The 20,107-nt window shown below is 36.0% G+C and overlaps 1 protein-coding gene across 6 annotated transcripts in view; it reads right to left on the minus strand.

Moving 5' to 3' along the window:
• The window catches only part of LOC110039055 (protein TRIGALACTOSYLDIACYLGLYCEROL 3, chloroplastic-like), a 32,599-nt gene continuing 12,492 nt past the window's right edge, over nucleotides 1-20,107 (minus strand). The window contains exons 3-11 of one of the 6 annotated variants that reach the window (XM_020744010.1): nucleotides 17,724-17,819; nucleotides 17,174-17,251; nucleotides 16,130-16,191; nucleotides 15,919-15,994; nucleotides 14,417-14,524; nucleotides 5,444-5,619; nucleotides 5,275-5,359; nucleotides 5,104-5,180; nucleotides 1-353 (exon numbers count right to left, since the gene is read on the minus strand). In XM_020744010.1, the coding sequence (XP_020599669.1) occupies nucleotides 320-353; nucleotides 5,104-5,180; nucleotides 5,275-5,359; nucleotides 5,444-5,619; nucleotides 14,417-14,524; nucleotides 15,919-15,994; nucleotides 16,130-16,191; nucleotides 17,174-17,251; nucleotides 17,724-17,819 (792 nt within the window). In that variant the 3' untranslated portion in view covers nucleotides 1-319. Of the gene's footprint in view, nucleotides 393-5,103; nucleotides 5,191-5,274; nucleotides 5,360-5,443; nucleotides 5,620-14,416; nucleotides 14,525-15,918; nucleotides 15,995-16,129; nucleotides 16,192-17,173; nucleotides 17,252-17,723; nucleotides 17,820-20,107 lie in introns of all 6 variants that reach the window. The other 5 variants (XM_020744015.1, XM_020744023.1, XM_020744030.1 and 2 more) reach the window with 5 other exon arrangements.

Raw genomic sequence — 20,107 nt, forward strand, 5'->3', positions numbered from 1 at the left:
CCTTTAGATTTGGGCAACTAAACAAACATAAGCAGATGCCTGTCAACAAGGGAAGATATTTACCTTCACTATAATGGTAGCATCAATGCCTTTCTGGACAATAACTCTGCTCAAGAATATATTACTTGAACCTCAGACCTGTTATAAATTATTTCAATGGAAAAGAAAAAAGAAGAAGAAGAAGAAGAAGACTGCTAGGCTTCTTCATTCCTCATAATATTCTCTTTTCTAACGTATTTACATTTGTAAGAATTTCTTACACTCATAACCTTAGGAAGTGCCGAAATGCCCACAAAAGAATTGCACAAACTGATACCACTCAGAAAGCAAATTGGAGCAATCTTCTGCAGAAGCTTTAGTATATTACAGAAATGACTTGAACCAGAACATAGCTTCAAATGTAAATATCATAAATGAAGCATTAAAAAACTGTGCAAAAAGCTACCAAGTTTAGATTGAATGAAGATTTACATACATACCATTCAATTCTTATGTATTTACATATCTAACACCTAAACTTTGATTTTTACATATACGCCATAGTACCAGAAGCTTTATGTGCATAAGGTGAGAAAAACACAACACAAACACTAGTAATTTTATAGAAGCAAAAAATTCAAAGTACAATAAAATGAAAACAAATAATGATGGGTAATACTAGGGAATTGAGTATAGATGGTGGCAGCTAGAGTTTGAACCTCAATGATGGTGGCAAGGAGGCGGCTAGCAACTTGGAAGGGGAGGACAATAAAGCAACTGCTGTCACTAGGCAGCGGCTGCAGGCTGGACTGAGAAAACAACAAATTTCCTATTTTCTAGGCAGCAACAAAAGTAAAGTAAGGAATGGGATGTGGGAGCGATACGAGAAAGGATGGGGGAAAAGTAAATCAAAGAAACTCTTGGAACCTTAAGATACAAATCGTAGAAAAAGAAGGAGACGCCGATAGCTCTCCCAAAGGAAATCAAAGAAAAAACAAAGTTCTAAACACCAACAAAAGTAAATATATTTATGTGGATAACTTGAAGTGGGCCCCCTCTTATAAGAGGAGGCACGTGCAAAACTAGAGACCTGGTTGGCTCCAAATAACCCTAGACCAAACCGATCCAGGTAAATAAGACGCCCCGCGTCTGTCTCTGCCTCTTAAAAGAGGAGGCACGTGCAAAACTATAGAGTTGGCCGGCCCTAAATAACCCTGGACCAAACTGATCCAGGTAAATAAGACGCCCCGCATCAGTCTCCCAGAGTTGGGAGAGCTTCGACCTCATTTGTCAAATCTTCTATCTCCTCGTAGAATGGAGTTGGGTCGGCCACATTAAAGATAGCATAAATGTTATAATATACTGGTAAGTCAATCTTATAGGCGTTGTCATTCAGCTTCTAAAGGATGTTGAAAAGTTCATCTGTTATGAGATTGAGTTTACCAAAAGATCCAACAGAAAAACTCTCTTTTTACAATCTGACCCAAACAAGATCTCTCTTTTGAAAAGTCAAATTATTCCTGGTTTTATTAGTTTGCTTCTGGTACATGTTGTTTTGTTTGGTGATCTCTCTCTCTACCTCCTGTTGCAGCCTCTTAATTTCTTGCACTCTAGACTCAACATTCACACTAACCTCTGTAGCATAAAGAAGTGGTACCAACTTAAGTGGGATGAATGGGTTGCACCCATACATAATCGCAAAGGGAGTATGTCCTATAGTCTGACTCATGAATCTATTGTAAGCAAATTGATCTTCAAATAGAATCAAATCCAACTGCTTGATGTTCTGCCCTATAAAGCACCTCAGGAGATTCTCCAAACTCCTACTCACCACCCAGTATGATCATTTGTCTGTGGTTGAGCTGTTGAGCTGAACTAGAGTTTAGTAACAAGCTTCCCCTATAAAGTCCTCCAAAAATGACTCCAGAATTTGCCATCCCTATCAAAAGTATTGGTCATTGGTATCTCATGCAGTCACACTATCTCCTTTGAATTACAAGTCAGTTACATGTGATGAATCAAAGGTCCTATGGCAAGGTACAAAATGAGTCCTCTTCAAAAACCTGTCAACCACTATCATAACCGAATCCTCATTCTGTTGTGTCCTAGGAAGGCCCGCAACGAAATCCATACAAACATTCAATCATGGAGTCTCTAGTATTGGTAATGGTGTGTATAGCCTTGTATTATGCCCCTGATATTTTTCAGGTGACAAATTCTACACTGTCTGACATACCTCTCTACATCCCTCATCAATCTATGCTAGAATAATATTTCCTCACAGGTGCGAGGGTCTTGTCTCTGCTAACATGACTTGCTAATAGATATGATGGACTCTTTCAATGAATATTTAGAAATAACCAGCCTGTTCTCATGAAATGGAAGCCATCAGATCTATGGTATTGTCTTGTATGCCTCTCTTAAGGCCTCTCCCGACACTGGTCCCAAATCTCCTTGAAGTCCTCATGTGCCTTGTATAACTCCTTCACCATCTCGAATCCCACAAATCTAGCCTGCATGAAGGTGATCAGTAAGTGGTGATGGCTCGAGGCATCTGTTACTCGATTCTGACTCTCGGCCTTGTGCTTTAGTACAAACTGAAATGAAGCCAAGAACCCCACCTAAGAAGCATGTCTGCCCATTAGCATGTTCAGACTATTTAGGAATCTCAGAGCCTCATGATATGTGAATAAGGTAAACACACTAGTTAACAGGTAATGACTCCAATGACTAAGAGCTCCACAATAGTATAGAACTTCTTATCATACGTCGAAGACATCATCCTGGAGTCACTTCTCATTAAAGAAGGCTATGGGATGCCCTCCATCACTCAACACTACTACAATCCCCACATTATAAGCATCACATTCCACCTCAAACAATTGATTGAAATCTGGTAGTGCTAACACTAAGGCCATAGTCACCTAATTCTTCAGAATGTCAAAGTTAAACTGAGTGGCCTCTATCTACAAAAACTTCTCTCCTGTCAAGAGCTCTGTCAGGGGAGTTGTAATGGTGCTGAAGCTTTTGATGAATCTCCTATGAAATGATGTCAGCCCCACAAATTGCCTCAGCTTTATAAATTACTTGGGGAGTGTCCAACTCACGATAGCATTTATCTTCATAGGTTACATCTCAATGCCTGCACCTGATACAATATAACCCAAAAACACATGTTCCATCATGAAGTGACACTTCTTCAGATGGATATATAGCTTCTCCAACCAAAGGACCTCAAAGACTATACTTAGATGTTGCAAGTGCTCCTTCTCAGATATGTAGACTAGGATATCATTAAAGTATACAACTATGAACTTTCCAATGTAAGCCCTGAACACCCAATTCATCAGCCTCGGGTGGCTGCCTGCTCTACCTCTGCTTTCATTCCTCTTACAGTGTTAAAGTTTGAATATCACTCAACGACCAATATGACTGTAGTTGGACAACATTGATGATGGTTGACTTTCAGACCTCCCAAATATCTAGCTATAGTATACTCTTCTGGCTCTGTCAGCTATTATGAACTCCTCCATGGACAACTCTCTCTAGTGTAGGTGATGCGATTTCAAGAACATATCCTAACGACAGTGCATGGTCAAGTACTTCCTCTGCATCTTCTTCTTCTCAAATGTAGTGATCTTGCTCCCCACCTTCTCTCTATCTCACCCTCTTCATATTCTCCCACCACATAGAGGCACTTTTTTTTAGTTTTATGGCAGCAAGTTTCACTCTTCTATCAGCTGACACCTTATACTCAAAAATCATCTCAACAGTCTGCAACCACTCAATGAAGTCATCCAGATTCATTCCATCCTCAAAATCCAATAAGTCTACCTTTACTTCCATATCTCCATGTCCTCCAAATAATGCTACATCCATTAGCCTCTTCTAATATTGGAGCCCAAAGCGTCGTGGATTGTCCTCCTCTCACCGGAATAATACCTATGGAAGAGATTCAGATTATCCCCCCTTTCCTTTGTGAGTATCACTATCACGATCAATGGTACCAACACCATTGGTCCCATCCTCAAGCAAATTTCCCGTTCTATCTCTCCCATGTTAAGGTCCCTATCGATTTATAGTACCTGTCTTGCCGATTTCATGGTTAGGGTTTAGGTTAGGGGTGGAAAAAATGTGTGTAGGTGGTTTAGGGTAGAGAAAAAAATAGTGCGTTGATTTAAAAAATCAACAATGATGAAAGGTCTGGGTGGAGTTTGGGTTAAGTATTGGTGAATTTTAGTAACCATAGGATGAAGCTAGGATTAGGCTAGCTCTGATACCAATGATACCAGAATAGATATAAGAATAACGTGAGAAGAAACACAACTCACTTACTGGTAATTTTATAGAAGCCAAAAATTGAAAATACAACAAACTGAAAAACAAATAATAATGGAAAATAATAGGGAATAAGGTGTAGGTGATGTCGATTAGGGTTTGGAACTCTAGAGTAGTAGCAAGGAGGCGGCTAGCAAACTAGAAGGCGAGGATAGCAAGGCAGTTGTTATACCTGGGCTGCAACAACAGATTAGATGCAGAAAACAATAAGTCTTGTTTTATGGGTCACAACAGCAGGCCAACAATGAAGGGGATGTAGGAGTGATGTGGGAAGGATGGGGAAAATGTATAAAAAGGATAACACTACTTGAAGTCAAAGATACAGTCGAAACACCACTTGGAACCCTTGGATACAACCTGTAAAGAAAGGAGATGTTGACGACTGTCCCAAAGCAAATAAAAAAACTAAACAGTAAACACCAACAAAAGCAAATATATATTCCTAGATAACTAGGAGTAAGCCCCCTCTTAAAAAGAAACGACACTCCCAAGACTAGAGGGCAAGCCGACCCTCAATAACTTTCGATTGAACGGCCCAGATAAATAAGACGCCCGTGTCATGTCACATTAATTATGTATTAAAATTTGTATTTTAATTTTTAAATGTTAAAGTAGTGGTATTTTTTATGTGATATGAAAGATTTGGAAGATATAAATGTAAAAAAGCAAAGTTTAGGTGTCATATGTATGCATAGGAATTGGGTGGTATGTATGTAAACGCCCCAATTCTTTGAACCGTAGTAACAGCAAAAATAAAATAGGAGTTTAAGGGCATGACAAACTTACAGCTTCAATAGATCTACAACGGTTGAGATGATAGTGACAAAACTATTTTCAATACTTAATTGGCCCATCCAAACTCCCTGAAGCAAACTACAAGTAATTTACAGTTCTTAAATCATTCATAATTCTCCAGAAAAACGATGATATTATAAGATAAATCAATTTCCCTCTAACCTGCTTAACAATTGGATTAGTGGAAGTAGTGAATTCATGAGTCATTCCTTCCCAAACAATCTTTCCGTCATACAGAAAAAGCAATCTGCCACATCGTTGTTTGTCTGTAAGCTAATAACTAGAATTCACCCTACTGGAAAAGAGAAAAAGCACATATGTATATACATACCTGTCAACGGCTCTTCTAATGGTGCTATGTTGATGAGTAACAACAACGTACGATGCAATCTTTCCGAGCCTATTAGTGGTGCTCTCTCCTTTCAGATGCACCAAACGGATGAGATCTTCAACAACAGTTGATGCAATCGGATCCAATCCTGCAGTGGGTTCGTCATATAGTAGTACCTGAAGGTGGGTTCCTCATGTAACGGATTGAATAAAACTAGTGCTTTGCGGGCGTTATTGTCTTATTATTATTATTATTATTATAAAACTTAACTATCATTGTTTTACATGTGAAACATTGAGCAACAAAGCATTTGACATAATGGTGTTGACTAGACACCACAATAAATAAAACATAAGATAAGACGTCCGAGTAGGAATACAACTAACGACTTGTTGTTTAATGGACTAAGAATGACTTTCAGTATTATTTTCACATTTGCACTATTGGTTATATTGAGCTATCATGCAATCCCGATGGTTTCTACAATACTTTCTTATCGTCGTTATCATTAGCCTTATCTAAATTATTTAGGTAAATTATTTAGGTTGGTGTTCTTAATACTGATTTTCCATCCAATCAAAAGTATTGCAAACAGAGTTGCTATCCATGTTAGTGCTTTAAAATTAGGTTAGTCTAAGGCATGCGCCATAAACCTAGATGCATAACACAAAAATTATCTATGGCAGTCAAGCCTAATGGCATCTTACAGCTTATTCGTGAGCATGTTCATGAACCATAAATGAAACTGTTCATCGAGTTTCTTAACAAGTTTGTCCGCGAGCTTTAAATAATATTGTTCAAGAACATAAACAAATTGAACAAAGAGTTGCACAAATTTATTTAGTTAATAATCGAGTATTTATAAAATTGTTCAAGCTTATTCAATTAGTTAATCAAACAAACGTGGGCGTCTCTTGCATATGAGCAAGAGCGGAACTTTCGCGATTCTGTGACAGCAAGCGGCGTCCGGTTCACGTGATGGGCACAAAGCCAAACCAAACAACACTCCTGCGATATTTTTAAAATTTTTAGCAAGTCGACTTCTTTCCTTTCCTTCCTTCTGGTTATTCCTATAGATGTGTTGTATTATAGGGTTCAAATTTCAGTTTTGGTGTATTTCTGTCAAGATAGCCGTTAGTGTCTCATGTTTTCCCTTCTAAAGTTATATCCAAGGGTGAGTGGTGTTTCGGTTATATCTCGTTCCAAAGTGGTGATTAGTTTCCAAGGGTCGAGTGGTGCTCCAGCAGTATCTCACTCCTAAGGAGGTGTTTATCCTTCCCCTAACCTTCCGCACCCTTTCCACATCGATCCCCGCCGTTGTACCTCGTTGAAGCCACCAGAAACAACAGCTTATGCTATTTTTTACTGCAGTTCTCTGATTTCCAGCCACCTCCCTCCCTTCCCAGCCTTGTTGCCAACCCACGCAACTTCCCTCTACCTTCCCGCATCGCTTCCTGCCAACTTCCTTCTATGCTGCCTCCCGGAATTGCAGGAAATCACTGTTTTCTTGCAGTATTTTACCTTCCCAGCCACCCTCTCATCTCCCGGACTTGCTTCCACCCCCAGAATGTCATCCCGCTGCTGTCCTCCCTCATTTCAGCACCTCGGGACAGCTTATTCTTGCTGGTTCCTGCAGTCGCAGCCATTTCCTGCTTTCTGCCGCCAAAGACAGTAAGCTGAAGTGGACTTGTCATTGTTTCCCTGCAGTCTCGCACGTTCCTTACCTTGCTACCCCCCTTTCCAAGCCCCTATCGGCCACCAACACCACTCGAGATCCACCCTAACAGCGTGTCGTGTGTCGTGGTTGTTGCAATTTCCTATTTTTGTTTCTGTGGTTGTAATCCCTTGAATGAATTCAACAATAATATTTAGTTTCCCTATTATTGTTTGAGTTAACTCCGGTATCATTTGCTATCAGAGCCAACCTAACCCTAGTCTTACCCTAGGTTACCTAAATCCCCCTCTACCTAACTAAAAATTATTCTTTCTCATCCTACATCACCCTATACACATTCTTCCACCAACCCAAACCCTAACCCTAGTCATGCCACTGAAGAGACAATAGCCAGAAACCTAATCGAGGGAAAAAGATATGATGCCACCAATGAAGAATCCATAAAGAAGTGTTCAAAAGATTTCTAGGGATGATATGCAATGGAAAATCCTGCAACTGTAACAAAAGCTCGCTGCCTTGGAAAAGAGACCATCCAACGGAGTCACACAAATTTAAGTTGATTCATGAGATGAAGAACTACTACCGCGAAGATTTGGCATGAAATATTGGAGAAGCTAGGATTTTGAAGCAAATACGGATTTGTCATATTTTTTTACGACAATATGGAATCGGACATTTCATTAAGTAGCTCTAGACAATGAAACGTGTCATTGGGTGTCTAGACCTCCCACCAAATGGAATGGTGAAACTAGCCGCCAACAAGTTAAGAAAGAGTGCATTTTTTTTGTGGGAGAACTTGAATATTCTTTGGCAGCGAAAGGGGAAAAGTAAAATAACTACATGGTCTAAGAAGAAACGAGAGACATGTTTTAAAATACAAGGTATATTCTTTCAAGTCCCCTTAACCCCTCCCTACACATGAAATGGACCTACCAAAGAGTGCAACTCTCAGTTCGACAGTTTCGAGGTTGATTCTGCAAAGCTACTATAGCACGAAATATAATACAAGAAATATAATACAAGGAATCATGACAAATATATAAAATAAGTATTTCATTCATTCATGTGCAATCATAAACATATTCATAAGAGTCATCAATCTAATCATAAGAATATCACTTATAATTGTATAGGCCTCAACTACTTTGATATTTTGTCATGTTAAAAGTTATCACCAAACATGAAGGCTACATAAACCATTGATAAAGATTGGGCCCTCACAACATATAAGTTATCAATAGCTCTCATGGTACCAACAGTTCCATATATTTCGTTGTCATCTGATCCTATCGGTTCCTGGAGTTTCATCTTTTTCTGAATACCAAGTCAGGAATCTCATTATTCCCTCTCATTTTTTCTTACAAATATTCTAATAATAGTCTACACATAACATTACTTGTGACATTTCTTAAATCATAATTCATGTAACACATTCATCATAGGCATTTTATATAGAGTAAATGAATATCTGCATGTAATGATTTCATGAACATATTCATCAGATTCATACCATAGTAAAATCAAAAATATCGTAAGGAAATAAAATTTGCATTCATACATTTTATGCGGGTATTCATCCATAATATGTAGAAACTTTTGAATGTAATAGTGTCAAACACATAATCACATGAAAACCTACAAAAGAGTTATTTTTTTAAGTTAATATATGATTATTTCACCTAAATCGACAGAGAAGCCCTACGACGAATTTGCCCAAGCTTGTCTCGAGCTTGCCGCCTAGTGTAAACAACCTGAAATTTGTAAATATCTTAAGATTTCTGAAATCTTAACTAATCTCGTGAGTTTAGCCCCAAACATAACTTTGTTACCTCACATAGGCTTATCTGCATATATCTTTCCTAAAGATTATTATATTTCTTCTTCCTTTCTTCCTTTTCCTTCATGTCCCCTTAACCTCTCCTTGCACATGAAATGGACCTACCGGAGAGCGTAGCTCACAGTTCAACAGTCTTGAGGTTGATCCCGCAAAGCTGCTACAACACAAAACAAGTGGAACACTTGATTTCATGGCAAAAATCAAAATAGAAACATAAGAAAATGAATGTCTCAATTATCATGAAAGAGGAATTCAGAATTCATATGGTTTTCTCCCCTGAGTGTCTTATCATGAGTTGCGACGCCTTACGGTTAGCGTGGTTGCGCCTGTTACGGTGCCAGATCACACGAGCCTTCATCCGAGCGAAATCCAAAGATGGGAAAGGAGAGAAATGAAAGGGAAGTGCAACATAGAAATGTGATCCCAATTAATCCCCTCTGTTCAATTCATCAAGTCGACGCATGCACAATTAAGTGCAGAGAGGGAATCGAGTGGTAACAATGACGAGGATCGGGATTAATTATAGGTAATTAAACTTATAACTTCATCATTTTATACATTCTCACACGTTAAAAATTCATACATGGTGCTACATATCAAATTGATTAATTCGATGTGTAAAATTATAAAATTGATTTGGTCAAATTTTGAGGAATAAGAAATTCGGAATATGCTTTAAAATTGCCAAAATATTCACCTGGTTTTTCAAAATTGGGTGTTATAGCTCTCCCCTCCAAAAGAAAAATTTTGTCCTTGAAATTTCTGAATTTACTTTAACATAAAGAGATGTTTTTGTCGCAATTCTTCTTTTCCCATATAGCTTCTTTTCAATCATGTGTTTTTATTTTATCTTCACAAAAGAAATTGGTTTGAAACTCATTTTCTCAGCATTGAGATGTGAAATACATCATGCAAATCTAACATTTTAGCAGGTAAAGCTAGCCTGAAACACACTAAACCAATCATTTCTATGATTTCAAAAGGGCTGATATTCTGTGAAATATAGCCTTTTGCATTAATATAAAATCAAAAGGTACAAAAATTATGCCCCACAGACATTGCCAAAATGGGCCATATCCTATTGCAAAAAAGCAGAAAGAGGATTTTGAACATTAACATGAGTCAAAACAAAATCACTCTCTATGGCCATCTAGGCACAAGTATGAGCAATTTCGTTATTGCTCCTAAAACTATATTGAAAGATAACTTGCTTGAGTCTACGTAAAAAACCAATATTTAGATTAATAGAAGTTGAATTTTGTCAATGACTTTTATCTATTACACGCCGGAAGTAATCACATTGGAGTTGTCATATTCAATGTACCTAGGACAACTTACTTCAATGAGTAAATCTAATAATACCTTTCATTGGTCTAACTTTTTAAAATCCAAAATCACCGATTTTAAATTCTACTGTTTTGTGCTTTGGGTCATAATATTTATCGTAATAACCTCGGGACTGTCGAACTAATGAAACCTTATAAATTTGAAACCCTTCTGTACCTTATTGGAATGGCTAACACTAGAAGAGTGGACAAATATTTATTTAATTCTTGAAAACAATGTTCACATTCTGCAGTTCACTCAAATTAAATATCTTTCCCCATCAGCTTGGACAATGACATGATTATATATGAAAATCTTTTAATGAATCTCCTATAACATTCAGCCAAACCAAAAAAGCTGCATACCTCCATAACATTCTTTGGAATAGGTCATTTCACAATTGCTTTCACCTTCTAAGAATCTACTGAGATTCCTGGCCCACTGATAACATGTCCCAAGAATGCAACACTCTGCAACCAAATTCACAATCTGAAAACTTTGCATATAGTTGATTTTGCCTTAGCAGCTCCAATAATATTTTTAGATGCTTAGGATGATCATCATCAAATCTTGAATATATCAGAATATTATCAATAAAAATAATAACAAACTGATTCATATGAGGTTTGAAGATTCAATTTATTAGGTCCATGAATACAACATGAGCATTGGTTAAGCCAAAAAGCATAACTTATGACCATATATGATCACAAAAGCTGTCTTAGTTATATCTGTCTCCTTAACTTTGATTTGATGATATCCCAATCTCAAATCAATTTGAGAAAATATAATAATATCTTCTAACTGATCAAATAGATCATCAATATCTGACAAAGAATATTTGTTATTGATTGTCACATTGTTTAACTATTTATAATCAATGCATAACTGTGTAGATCATTCTTTCTTCCTGACAAATAAAATATTGAAGCACTCCAAGGTGAATTGCTCGAATGACAAAATTCTGATCAATTAGTTCCTATAATTGGCATTTTAATTCCTACAATTATTTCAGAGTCATTCTGTAAGCAGATATAAAAATTATAGATTTACCTGGTTTCACATCAATGTAAAACTCAACTTTACGTTCTGGTGATAACCCTGACGGTTCTTTAAGGAATACATCAAAAAATTTTGTGACTTTGATGTTTTCCGAATTCTACGACTTCGATATTTTCCGTTTCCTGCGCATCTTTATTCAACACTTTCAATTTGGCTAGAAACACCAGTTCACCACTTTGCCAATACTCTCCAACTTTTACTGTACTAATCAAAGAAGATTGTGCAATTCAAGACATAGAACAACTTTTCACCATGTAAACTGATTTTCACTCACCTCTTCCAACATTTAATCGTAGCAAAATTCTTTACTAGTCAGTGCATTCCCAATATGACATCAAAAGTTTGAATTATATTATAATCAACTTTACTGCAACTTCTTATCATGAATGTTAACATGCATAATACATTTTCTATTTGCATAAAGACCACTTCTCGAAGGCATAACAGATAAAGGAGTAGAGTACATAATAGCAACAGATAAATTGGCAGCGAATTCATCAAAAATGAAAAAATGTGATGCATCTTGGTCATAATTTCGGCAATTTAAAATTAATGTTGGTGTAAATGATGCTTGATTTGACCGCCTTTATTTCATCACTATTTGACCCCGAGTGTCAGCTGGAATGTGACACCCTACTCTCTCGTGATTGATCTAGTCGTTGCTCACTGCCTTTGCTCCATCTCCATTTACTACATGATGCATGCTCAATTGTACTTTTGCTCGATGTCACTCAGTCCACTAGCATCATCTCCTGCATGCATTCCATCTACCTTGTTTATATAGACGAATTGGCATTAGAGTTCTTTTTTTCTCTCATAAGCATTACTCTTGTAGCTCAAATTACCAGAGCCATATACTCATTTAAGATACCCCCAATAGTTATCCTTTCTACTTTTAAGTATCATCATCATTATCATTTACTTAAGATCAGTTTTATGCACCGTTATTTTTCATTCATTCATGTAAAGCTTTGCATGAGATTTTAAACCTCTTCATTAACTTCTATACATATTGCATTAAGTCTACTCATTTTTCAATCCTAATTATCTTTTTATATTAATTTTATAGATAAGCCTAAATGGGGCATTTTCTAGCAGTAGTTGCACTAGTACAAACCACCTAAGTTCATTTTTGCTAGCTTTAATGAATCCTACTCCAACGATCTGAATAATATAATTACTTATTAACTTATCTTTTCAAGTTATGGCTCCCTTCCATTTACTCAAACTTCGCTATCAATATCTTTTCTTGCCCAACATTCAAGTTTATAAAACATAGCTAGCCCAATTAAAATTTTATAAATTTATCATAAATTCTTTGTGATATTCTTTTACACGGAATACTCCCAGGGCATTTCTCAATTTTAACCAACTAGCATAACTTTAGAAGTTATGTCCTCATCTACAACTCTATTATTTTATAGCAATAGATCAAAAATACATAAATCAATCACATCTAGAGATCACTTTATCTTCTAAATAGTTTAACTAACAACTATTGATATCACACTAGGTACTAATTTGCAGATATATTCAATTTTTGTTCTACTAAAGCCCTCTATTCTCTAAATAAGTTTTTCATCATTTTATATTCCACTTATTTCAACAAATGTCTCACTGATTAAAAATATCATTAAGAGCACGCCAAAGCATCCACAATAGCCTTAATGTAATCTTGATGTGATTGGAAACTATTACTACCATCTATTACTAACTAGTTTCTTCCATATATTAGTTCATTAACCGCTTGAGCATTGTCTGCAAACACTAAGTAAAAATGAATGTAATGGATTTATACATAAAAGTACTAATTAAAAAAAACAATTGGCCTAAAATAAAAAAGAAATTTTTTCACCATCTACAATATCTATACATATACATACATGCATGCATGTATGTACCTACATATATTGAGTTCATCAAACTAAAACTTCAGCATCGAACCAAACTTAAAAGCTCAAAAGGTATTACCATTGGAACTCTGCTAGTCTAAAAATAAATATTATGGTTTATATATGGAGGACTGGTAGTGGAGTAAGGAAATGAGCATTAATTAAAAAAAAAAAGTTTTCAAAGAATGGCGAAAAAATAATATTATCAAACAGAACAGGATGGGTAAGGGATAAAAATACTTGCAAAAAATACTTGCAAAAAAAAAAAAAATGGAAGCCAAAGTTCCATCACTAGATAATATGTATAATGAGCAAGGCGATAAGAAAAGAGGCGATAGATATTAAATAGCTAAGACAAAAGAAACAACGTCATGAGACTCTGATCAAATCAGATGTATTATTCAATCTAAATAAAGATGGACACATTAAAGAAGGAAGAAAATAATATTTTACTAAGAATTATATATATGCACCTAATGAATTTCGTTTCATCATTAAAGCTATTTACATGCTTCGGGGGAAAAAAGGGGAGATTTACACACATACCACTCAATTCTTATGTAATTACATATCTAACACCTAAACTTCATTTTTTTTAACAGACAATTCCATCTTACCTATGCATAACTAGGCATATTTCACTTTTTAAACGTTAAAATGGAAGTACTTTTGATGTGATAGGAAAGATTTGGGTTGTATAAATGTTGAAAGCAAAGTTTGGGTGTTAGGCATGTAAGTAGAAAGGGATTGGGTGCTAGTGTCTAAATGTCCCAAAATCAAAATATTAACAAATGGCCCATAAAACCAAGGCAAATCATGTATATGCTAGCTGTACCTCCCCAAAGCAAGAATTAGCATGAGAATTCCAAAAATTTACCCATTGAACTTTCAAAAAGTTTTTTAATCACAGATAATCCTAGCGCACAGACTTAACATGATTAAAATGAAATATGCACGTTTCTTGATAAGATAAAAAAGTTACTAAGTTCTGGCTTTCTATAAAAATTAATTACGTTTTACCATTATACAAAAGTTAATCAACAAAATCACTTTTCCTCCAATCCATCGTTTTAAGTGATGATGCATAATTTAAAATGAAGCATACATATCGAAAACATTCTTTTTCATTGCTCTTCCAGTTGGATAGTATGACGGTAACCATAAAATGTAAGAAAGCATACCTCTGGCTCAACTGCCTCCTTAGTATTGTCATATATAATAGATCGGGCTAATGCCACCCGTTTCTTCATGCCTCCAGATAGCTCAGAAGGCAACCTATCCTCCACCCCCTGAAGAGATTTAAGAGAAAATTTACAACAAATAAACTACAGGACCAAAATAAAAACTAAAAACAACTCTATCATACCTTACTATATTATAATAAACCAATGTAAAGCTTTTAAAACATGGCTAATGTCCTCCACATAATGCTAAGTTGTATGTCACATTCGACAATTAGAGATAAAATGTGAAACAAATGTATCCGTAAAAGATTTAGTGTAGCTCCAGCAGTAGATAAGATTAGAGAGTCATCTTAGATGGCTTTGTCACATTAAATGTGGACAGTATGATGATCTGGTTGGGAGTTTAGATGTTTTAGATTTGAATTATGTAAAGAAAGGTAGAGGTAAACCTAAACGGACTTGGGCATGTTGCATAAAAAATGGTCATAATTTATTAAAATTAAATGAAAATATGCAAAGGATTCATGTAGCAGACCCACTTAGTGGGATAAAGGCTTTGTTGTAGTTGTTGTTTTTGTTGTATTTTGTTTATGTCTTGAATTAAAATAAAATATGTTTGATATTGTAGTTATTTTTTATAAACACTCAAAACACCTGAATATTATTTTACCTACTTTTAAAAATAGATTGTTTATTTTTAAAAAATAAAAATGCACTAAACAATTTGTTTTTAAAGACAAGCAAAAATGATCCCAAGCAAGTCTTAAAAAAATTGAAATCAATACATGCACTGTCTTACTAAGTTTTAGCTATGAAGTCGCAGTGCTAGCTTAGAAAACTCATCATCATACATGAGCAATTTCAATGAAAGTTGAAAATTCAAGGGGAAGCCTCATAATAGAATGTTCTACAGAGTTTAATAGACTACATCTATATGTTGTCTGATTTTACAAGCCCATCCTTCATCAATTCTAGTATTTGTCTTGACAAAAATATCCATACTTCAGATGATTAGATATTTTTCAAGCTGCATTTAGTGCAGATAGATTTCCACAAAGAAAATAAATATGGGCATAAAGCAACTGAAAACATTGCAAGGATCCCTACTACCATTCACTTTTATTTTTCCATTAAAAGCAACTTCAGGAAAAAAAAATCTCTATATGGAAGGAAACAAAACAAAATGTTTTATATTGACAAACACCTTTTTATGGATTCACTTAAAGAAGAGCAGATGTAATTACACCGCCATAAACATTATCAATGTAAATAAGCTGCTTACTAGTTCAAGTACAACTAATGTGAAGCTAGTTCAATGAATTTGGGAAATAACAAACAAAAACAAGCAAATTATTTTCTGCCTACAATTCTTTCATGAAAGATATTCTTAAAGGTTCATAAAAATATATCCTATTATTCATAAAACTTTACCTATAATTCCGTTAAAACATAGAAAAACAAGAGAAATAAAGAAACTTGTGGCAATTATTTTAGGATACCTTGAGCCCAACAGCAGCCAGATTTTCCTTGACAAGCTCAGCTATTTTATCGTGTAGCATCCTTGAATTTTCATACCTTGAAACAAAATAAAAACAAGAAATAGTTATCATTAGAAGTGCTTATCTGTATGAAGGCTCTGCCCTGAACCTAAAGCTAAAGGCTATAGAATTTGGACTGTTGAATATGACAAAAGAATAGAGCATCTCTTACAGCTGGAAACCAACATTCTCACGAACTGTAAGTGAATCAAAAAGTGCTGCACTCTGAAAAACCTGGATAAATAATAATGAACAAAAGAATTAATAAATAAAAGTGAACCAGCAACAAAAGTTAAGAGCTATAATTAGTCAATAAGATTGAACCAGCAACATAAGCTGAGAACTTTGTTACAACAATACCACCTAGGCTTGCGCCTATTTTTAATTGAGTGATGTGTCAAAATAGTCCCAGAGTGTACAAAAATCTCAAATTAATCGACATATTTTTTTAACATGGGATGAAATAGGAAAACCCATTAAAAAAGCCTGGGACTAAATTGACACTTATAAACTCTAGTACTAAATCTACACTTCTCATTTTTAATTTGTACTTGAATGAAGCGTCGGCCAATGTTTTTTTTTTTTTTAAAGCTATCTGCTAATGATTAGAAGAATGAACTTGCAGATATAACTGACTTCAATAAGTTAATTGATCAATACTTCTATTTTTGCACTTAATGGTAAACAGTAAGGCTTACTCTATAAGGACAGTTATAGCATTAACGGCAAAAAAAAAACAACATTCAAGAGAGATGAAAGGTTTAAACATGGAGGAAACAGAAAGCAAGCGTCAATTCTAGCAATAAAGCATCAAACCATTCATCAGCTAAAAGTTCATTTTGACTGCTGATATCGTTAATCTCTTACAAAAAAGAATATGCATGTAGATATCATGGTTGTATTGGTGGGTAACCTTAGCAAGAGAATATTACTCAGAAAAGAATGTATTTAGGAAAGACCAAGGAAATAACCACATGAAAATTGGTTAGGAGTTCAATAGAAAGGATAAATTTTACGGTGATTTTAAATAAACGTGATTGTAGAGTAAAAATATTCAAACAGATTATGTTCTGTAGCTATTTATTGCACATGACTAACTATCAAGTTGAGGGGTTGGGGGTGGGTGCGTGTGGTGGGAATGTGGAAGATTAGATATTATGGCCACAATTAAAAAACAAAGGACTTATAAGTTCAAGTGAGTTAAAACAAAGCATACCAAGCCGATTCGAAGACCTGCTATCTCCTCGTCGTCAACTAATCCATGTCTTTTCCTTCCACATATAAGAACTTCCCCCTGGTGAATGAATAAGTAGCAAAAATAAAACACACTATCAAAACAGCCAAATTAAACGATTAAAGAGCAATCACCAATCAATTGGTTGAGTCATAGTATCTTTGATCTCTAAAGTGGAGGTCCAATTATATCCAAAAATCAAAGGTGACAAACAAGAAGAAAAAACTGTAAGAGCATATCATGGCACTATAATAGGGCATTTTAACGCAGATAGCATTATTTATGATTGAGTGAAGTGCCAAAATAGTCCCATGACTATTTAAATAGGACCATTTTAGTCCCAGCATTTATAAAGTGCTAAATAAGAGCCCAGATTATTTTAATGGAGACTAAAATAATCCTCACGGAATATTTTAATCCATATTAGAAGAGTAGGGATTAAATTGACACTTCTATAATCCATGGGACTAAAATAGAACCATGAAAAAAGTCAGGTGATCATTTTCAAACTTTTCTCATTTATGATCAATACCTTGTCTGGAGCTAGTAATCCGGCCATGATCTTGAGCACTGTGGATTTACCAGTTCCGGAAGGACCAATAATTCCCACAGCTTCGCCATGTCTAATCTGAGAAAACACAGTCAACAGTAAAACAGAAAGCGTAACTTTAAACTAAATGTGTCATTTTACAAATCAAGACTCCAACTTCACTAGATTAACATAAGATGTGAAGTAATATGAACTTAGAAGCAAATGTTTATGAAACATTTTCTCAAATTTTATGGCATAATCATGTTTAGCAGCTATGCACATTCCTATACCAGATAATGCAACAAAACAACTTAAAGAAAATTGTCTTTTTCAAGTTTATCTTTAACAAATATTCTGCTCTCAAAATCATCATTATTGGTCCTCAGACGTAATGAAAAATGCTGAGAGTTAACGTGAAATCTATGAATACTGATAAGACTTGGGAAAGAAATCTTGCAACGAGCCCAAATTTAAAATTTACTAGCAGAGAATTTCTCATAAGCAACACACCATGAACAGACTCGTTTGTTGTGATCCATACGTGGTGTGCCACAATTGCCTGATTTTGAGGAATAGGCAATGGTTGGCTATGACATTGCCAACAAATGACTTCCTGCAACTTCACGTCGTACAAAGCTCGCAATGGTTAAAGTCTAAATTAAGAGTGAATTTACTACATAACTATTAATAACTTTGAATGAAAAAACCAGATAATTACTGGAAACAATAACTAGAAGTAAAAAAAAGTATTGGCAGCAGAAACTAAATAGAAAAGAGAAAATGCAAAAAAAATTAGGTGAAACCATAATCTATCAGAAGTTTAAAAATAAATATTAAAAAGATTGACAAAATGATACCACAGTTAAACCTAAACCAAAACAGAAATAATAATATTATTGTTGAATTTGAAAGGATTACAAACGACGACACTTGCAATAAAAAAACACGATACAAACACAAAGCAAGCACGTCGATCGGCATGTTGTGTTGTGGTTGTATGTGGGGTGGAGGGACATGGCAGCAAGAAGGTTAGGAGGGGTTGTACGGGTTCAGACTGCAATGGGGAATAAAAGAGGGAGAGCTGTGGTTAGACTGAATAGGGTTAGACTGGAGAAGGAACTGGGGAAGGGCCCCTGTGGGGCTGTAGATTGGACTGTAGAGGGGAAGGAAAGGGTGAAGGCTGCTGTTGGGCTATTGGAGTTGGGCTGTAGGAGGAAAGGAATTGTTGTTAGGCTGCAATTGGCTGACAGCAGAGAAAAGGAGGGTGGCAGGAGAAAGAGGTGGAGGCCCTAGATGGCCTTACGGTAACAAAAGGGAGGGGGAGAGGTTCATGGCTACACAGGTAATGCAGGAAAACGGTAACAGCAGATTGTTGGGGACTTCGGTGGCTGAGCAGGAAGGAGAAATTTTGGCTTGCTGCTGGACAGGGAAGTTATGGGAGTGGGGAGTCTGCAGAAGTAGTGGAACCTGGGATGCGGCAGAGGCTGCTGGGAAAATCTGGGATGCTGGTGGACGGTAGGTGCTGGAGGAAGTCGACAGGAAGGCTGAAGGAAAACAGTAGCTGGATGAGGGCAGTGGGAGACGATCTGTGGGAAGTACAGCTGGAAGTCGGAGAAGGGTTCGGAGATACAACCACCACAGGGGAGAGGGATACAACCGGGGCACCACCCTAACCGTTGGATGGGGCCCTCGATGAAGAAAACAGGATGTCAGCGGCTGTCCTCAAAAATCTGAAATCAGACCTAAAAGCACGTATAAAAAAAGTGGGATGGGCAGAAAATAAAAATAAGAGGGCGAGAAATTTCCTAGCTAATGAAAAGAGGGGAGGAGGGCCAGCTCAGCCCCTCTCAACTAAACCGGTTCGAGCCAAACAGGTTCAGCTTTTGGAGGAAAACCTCCATGTCATAAAAAAGGTGTTGCTACTAAATTAATTATTTGTGTACCCCGGCCTATTGGTTGGCATCCACAGTATAAGACCCCTCAGGTCGGGGATTCGAATCTCCTCTAGCACAGTTGAACTTAAGAAGGTGGTACTCAAATTGTTAGGCACATTAGGCGTGGTTGGAGGCTCGTATAATAAACTCTAGACATACATTTTGAAATATATCTATATATATATATATATATATATATATATATTTGTGTGTGTGTTGTAGGTTTTGGGAGAGAAAATAATAATTCCTCTTCAATTTCATAGAAAATGATTACAAGCTAAAAAGAGAGCTGGCCCTCACATTAGGAAAACCATAAAAATCAACCATAACTCCCCATACTAAAAGAATGAAACATGAAATATAACATATCAACAAAGGTAAATTCTAAAAATAGAAACTAGTAAAATAGAAGATATTAAAAATACAATCTTACTAAAATTCCCCCCCCCC

The sequence above is a fragment of the Phalaenopsis equestris genome, unplaced genomic scaffold, assembly GCF_001263595.1.
Source record: "Phalaenopsis equestris unplaced genomic scaffold, ASM126359v1 Scaffold000002, whole genome shotgun sequence".
Taxonomy (NCBI): Eukaryota; Viridiplantae; Streptophyta; class Magnoliopsida; order Asparagales; family Orchidaceae; genus Phalaenopsis; species Phalaenopsis equestris.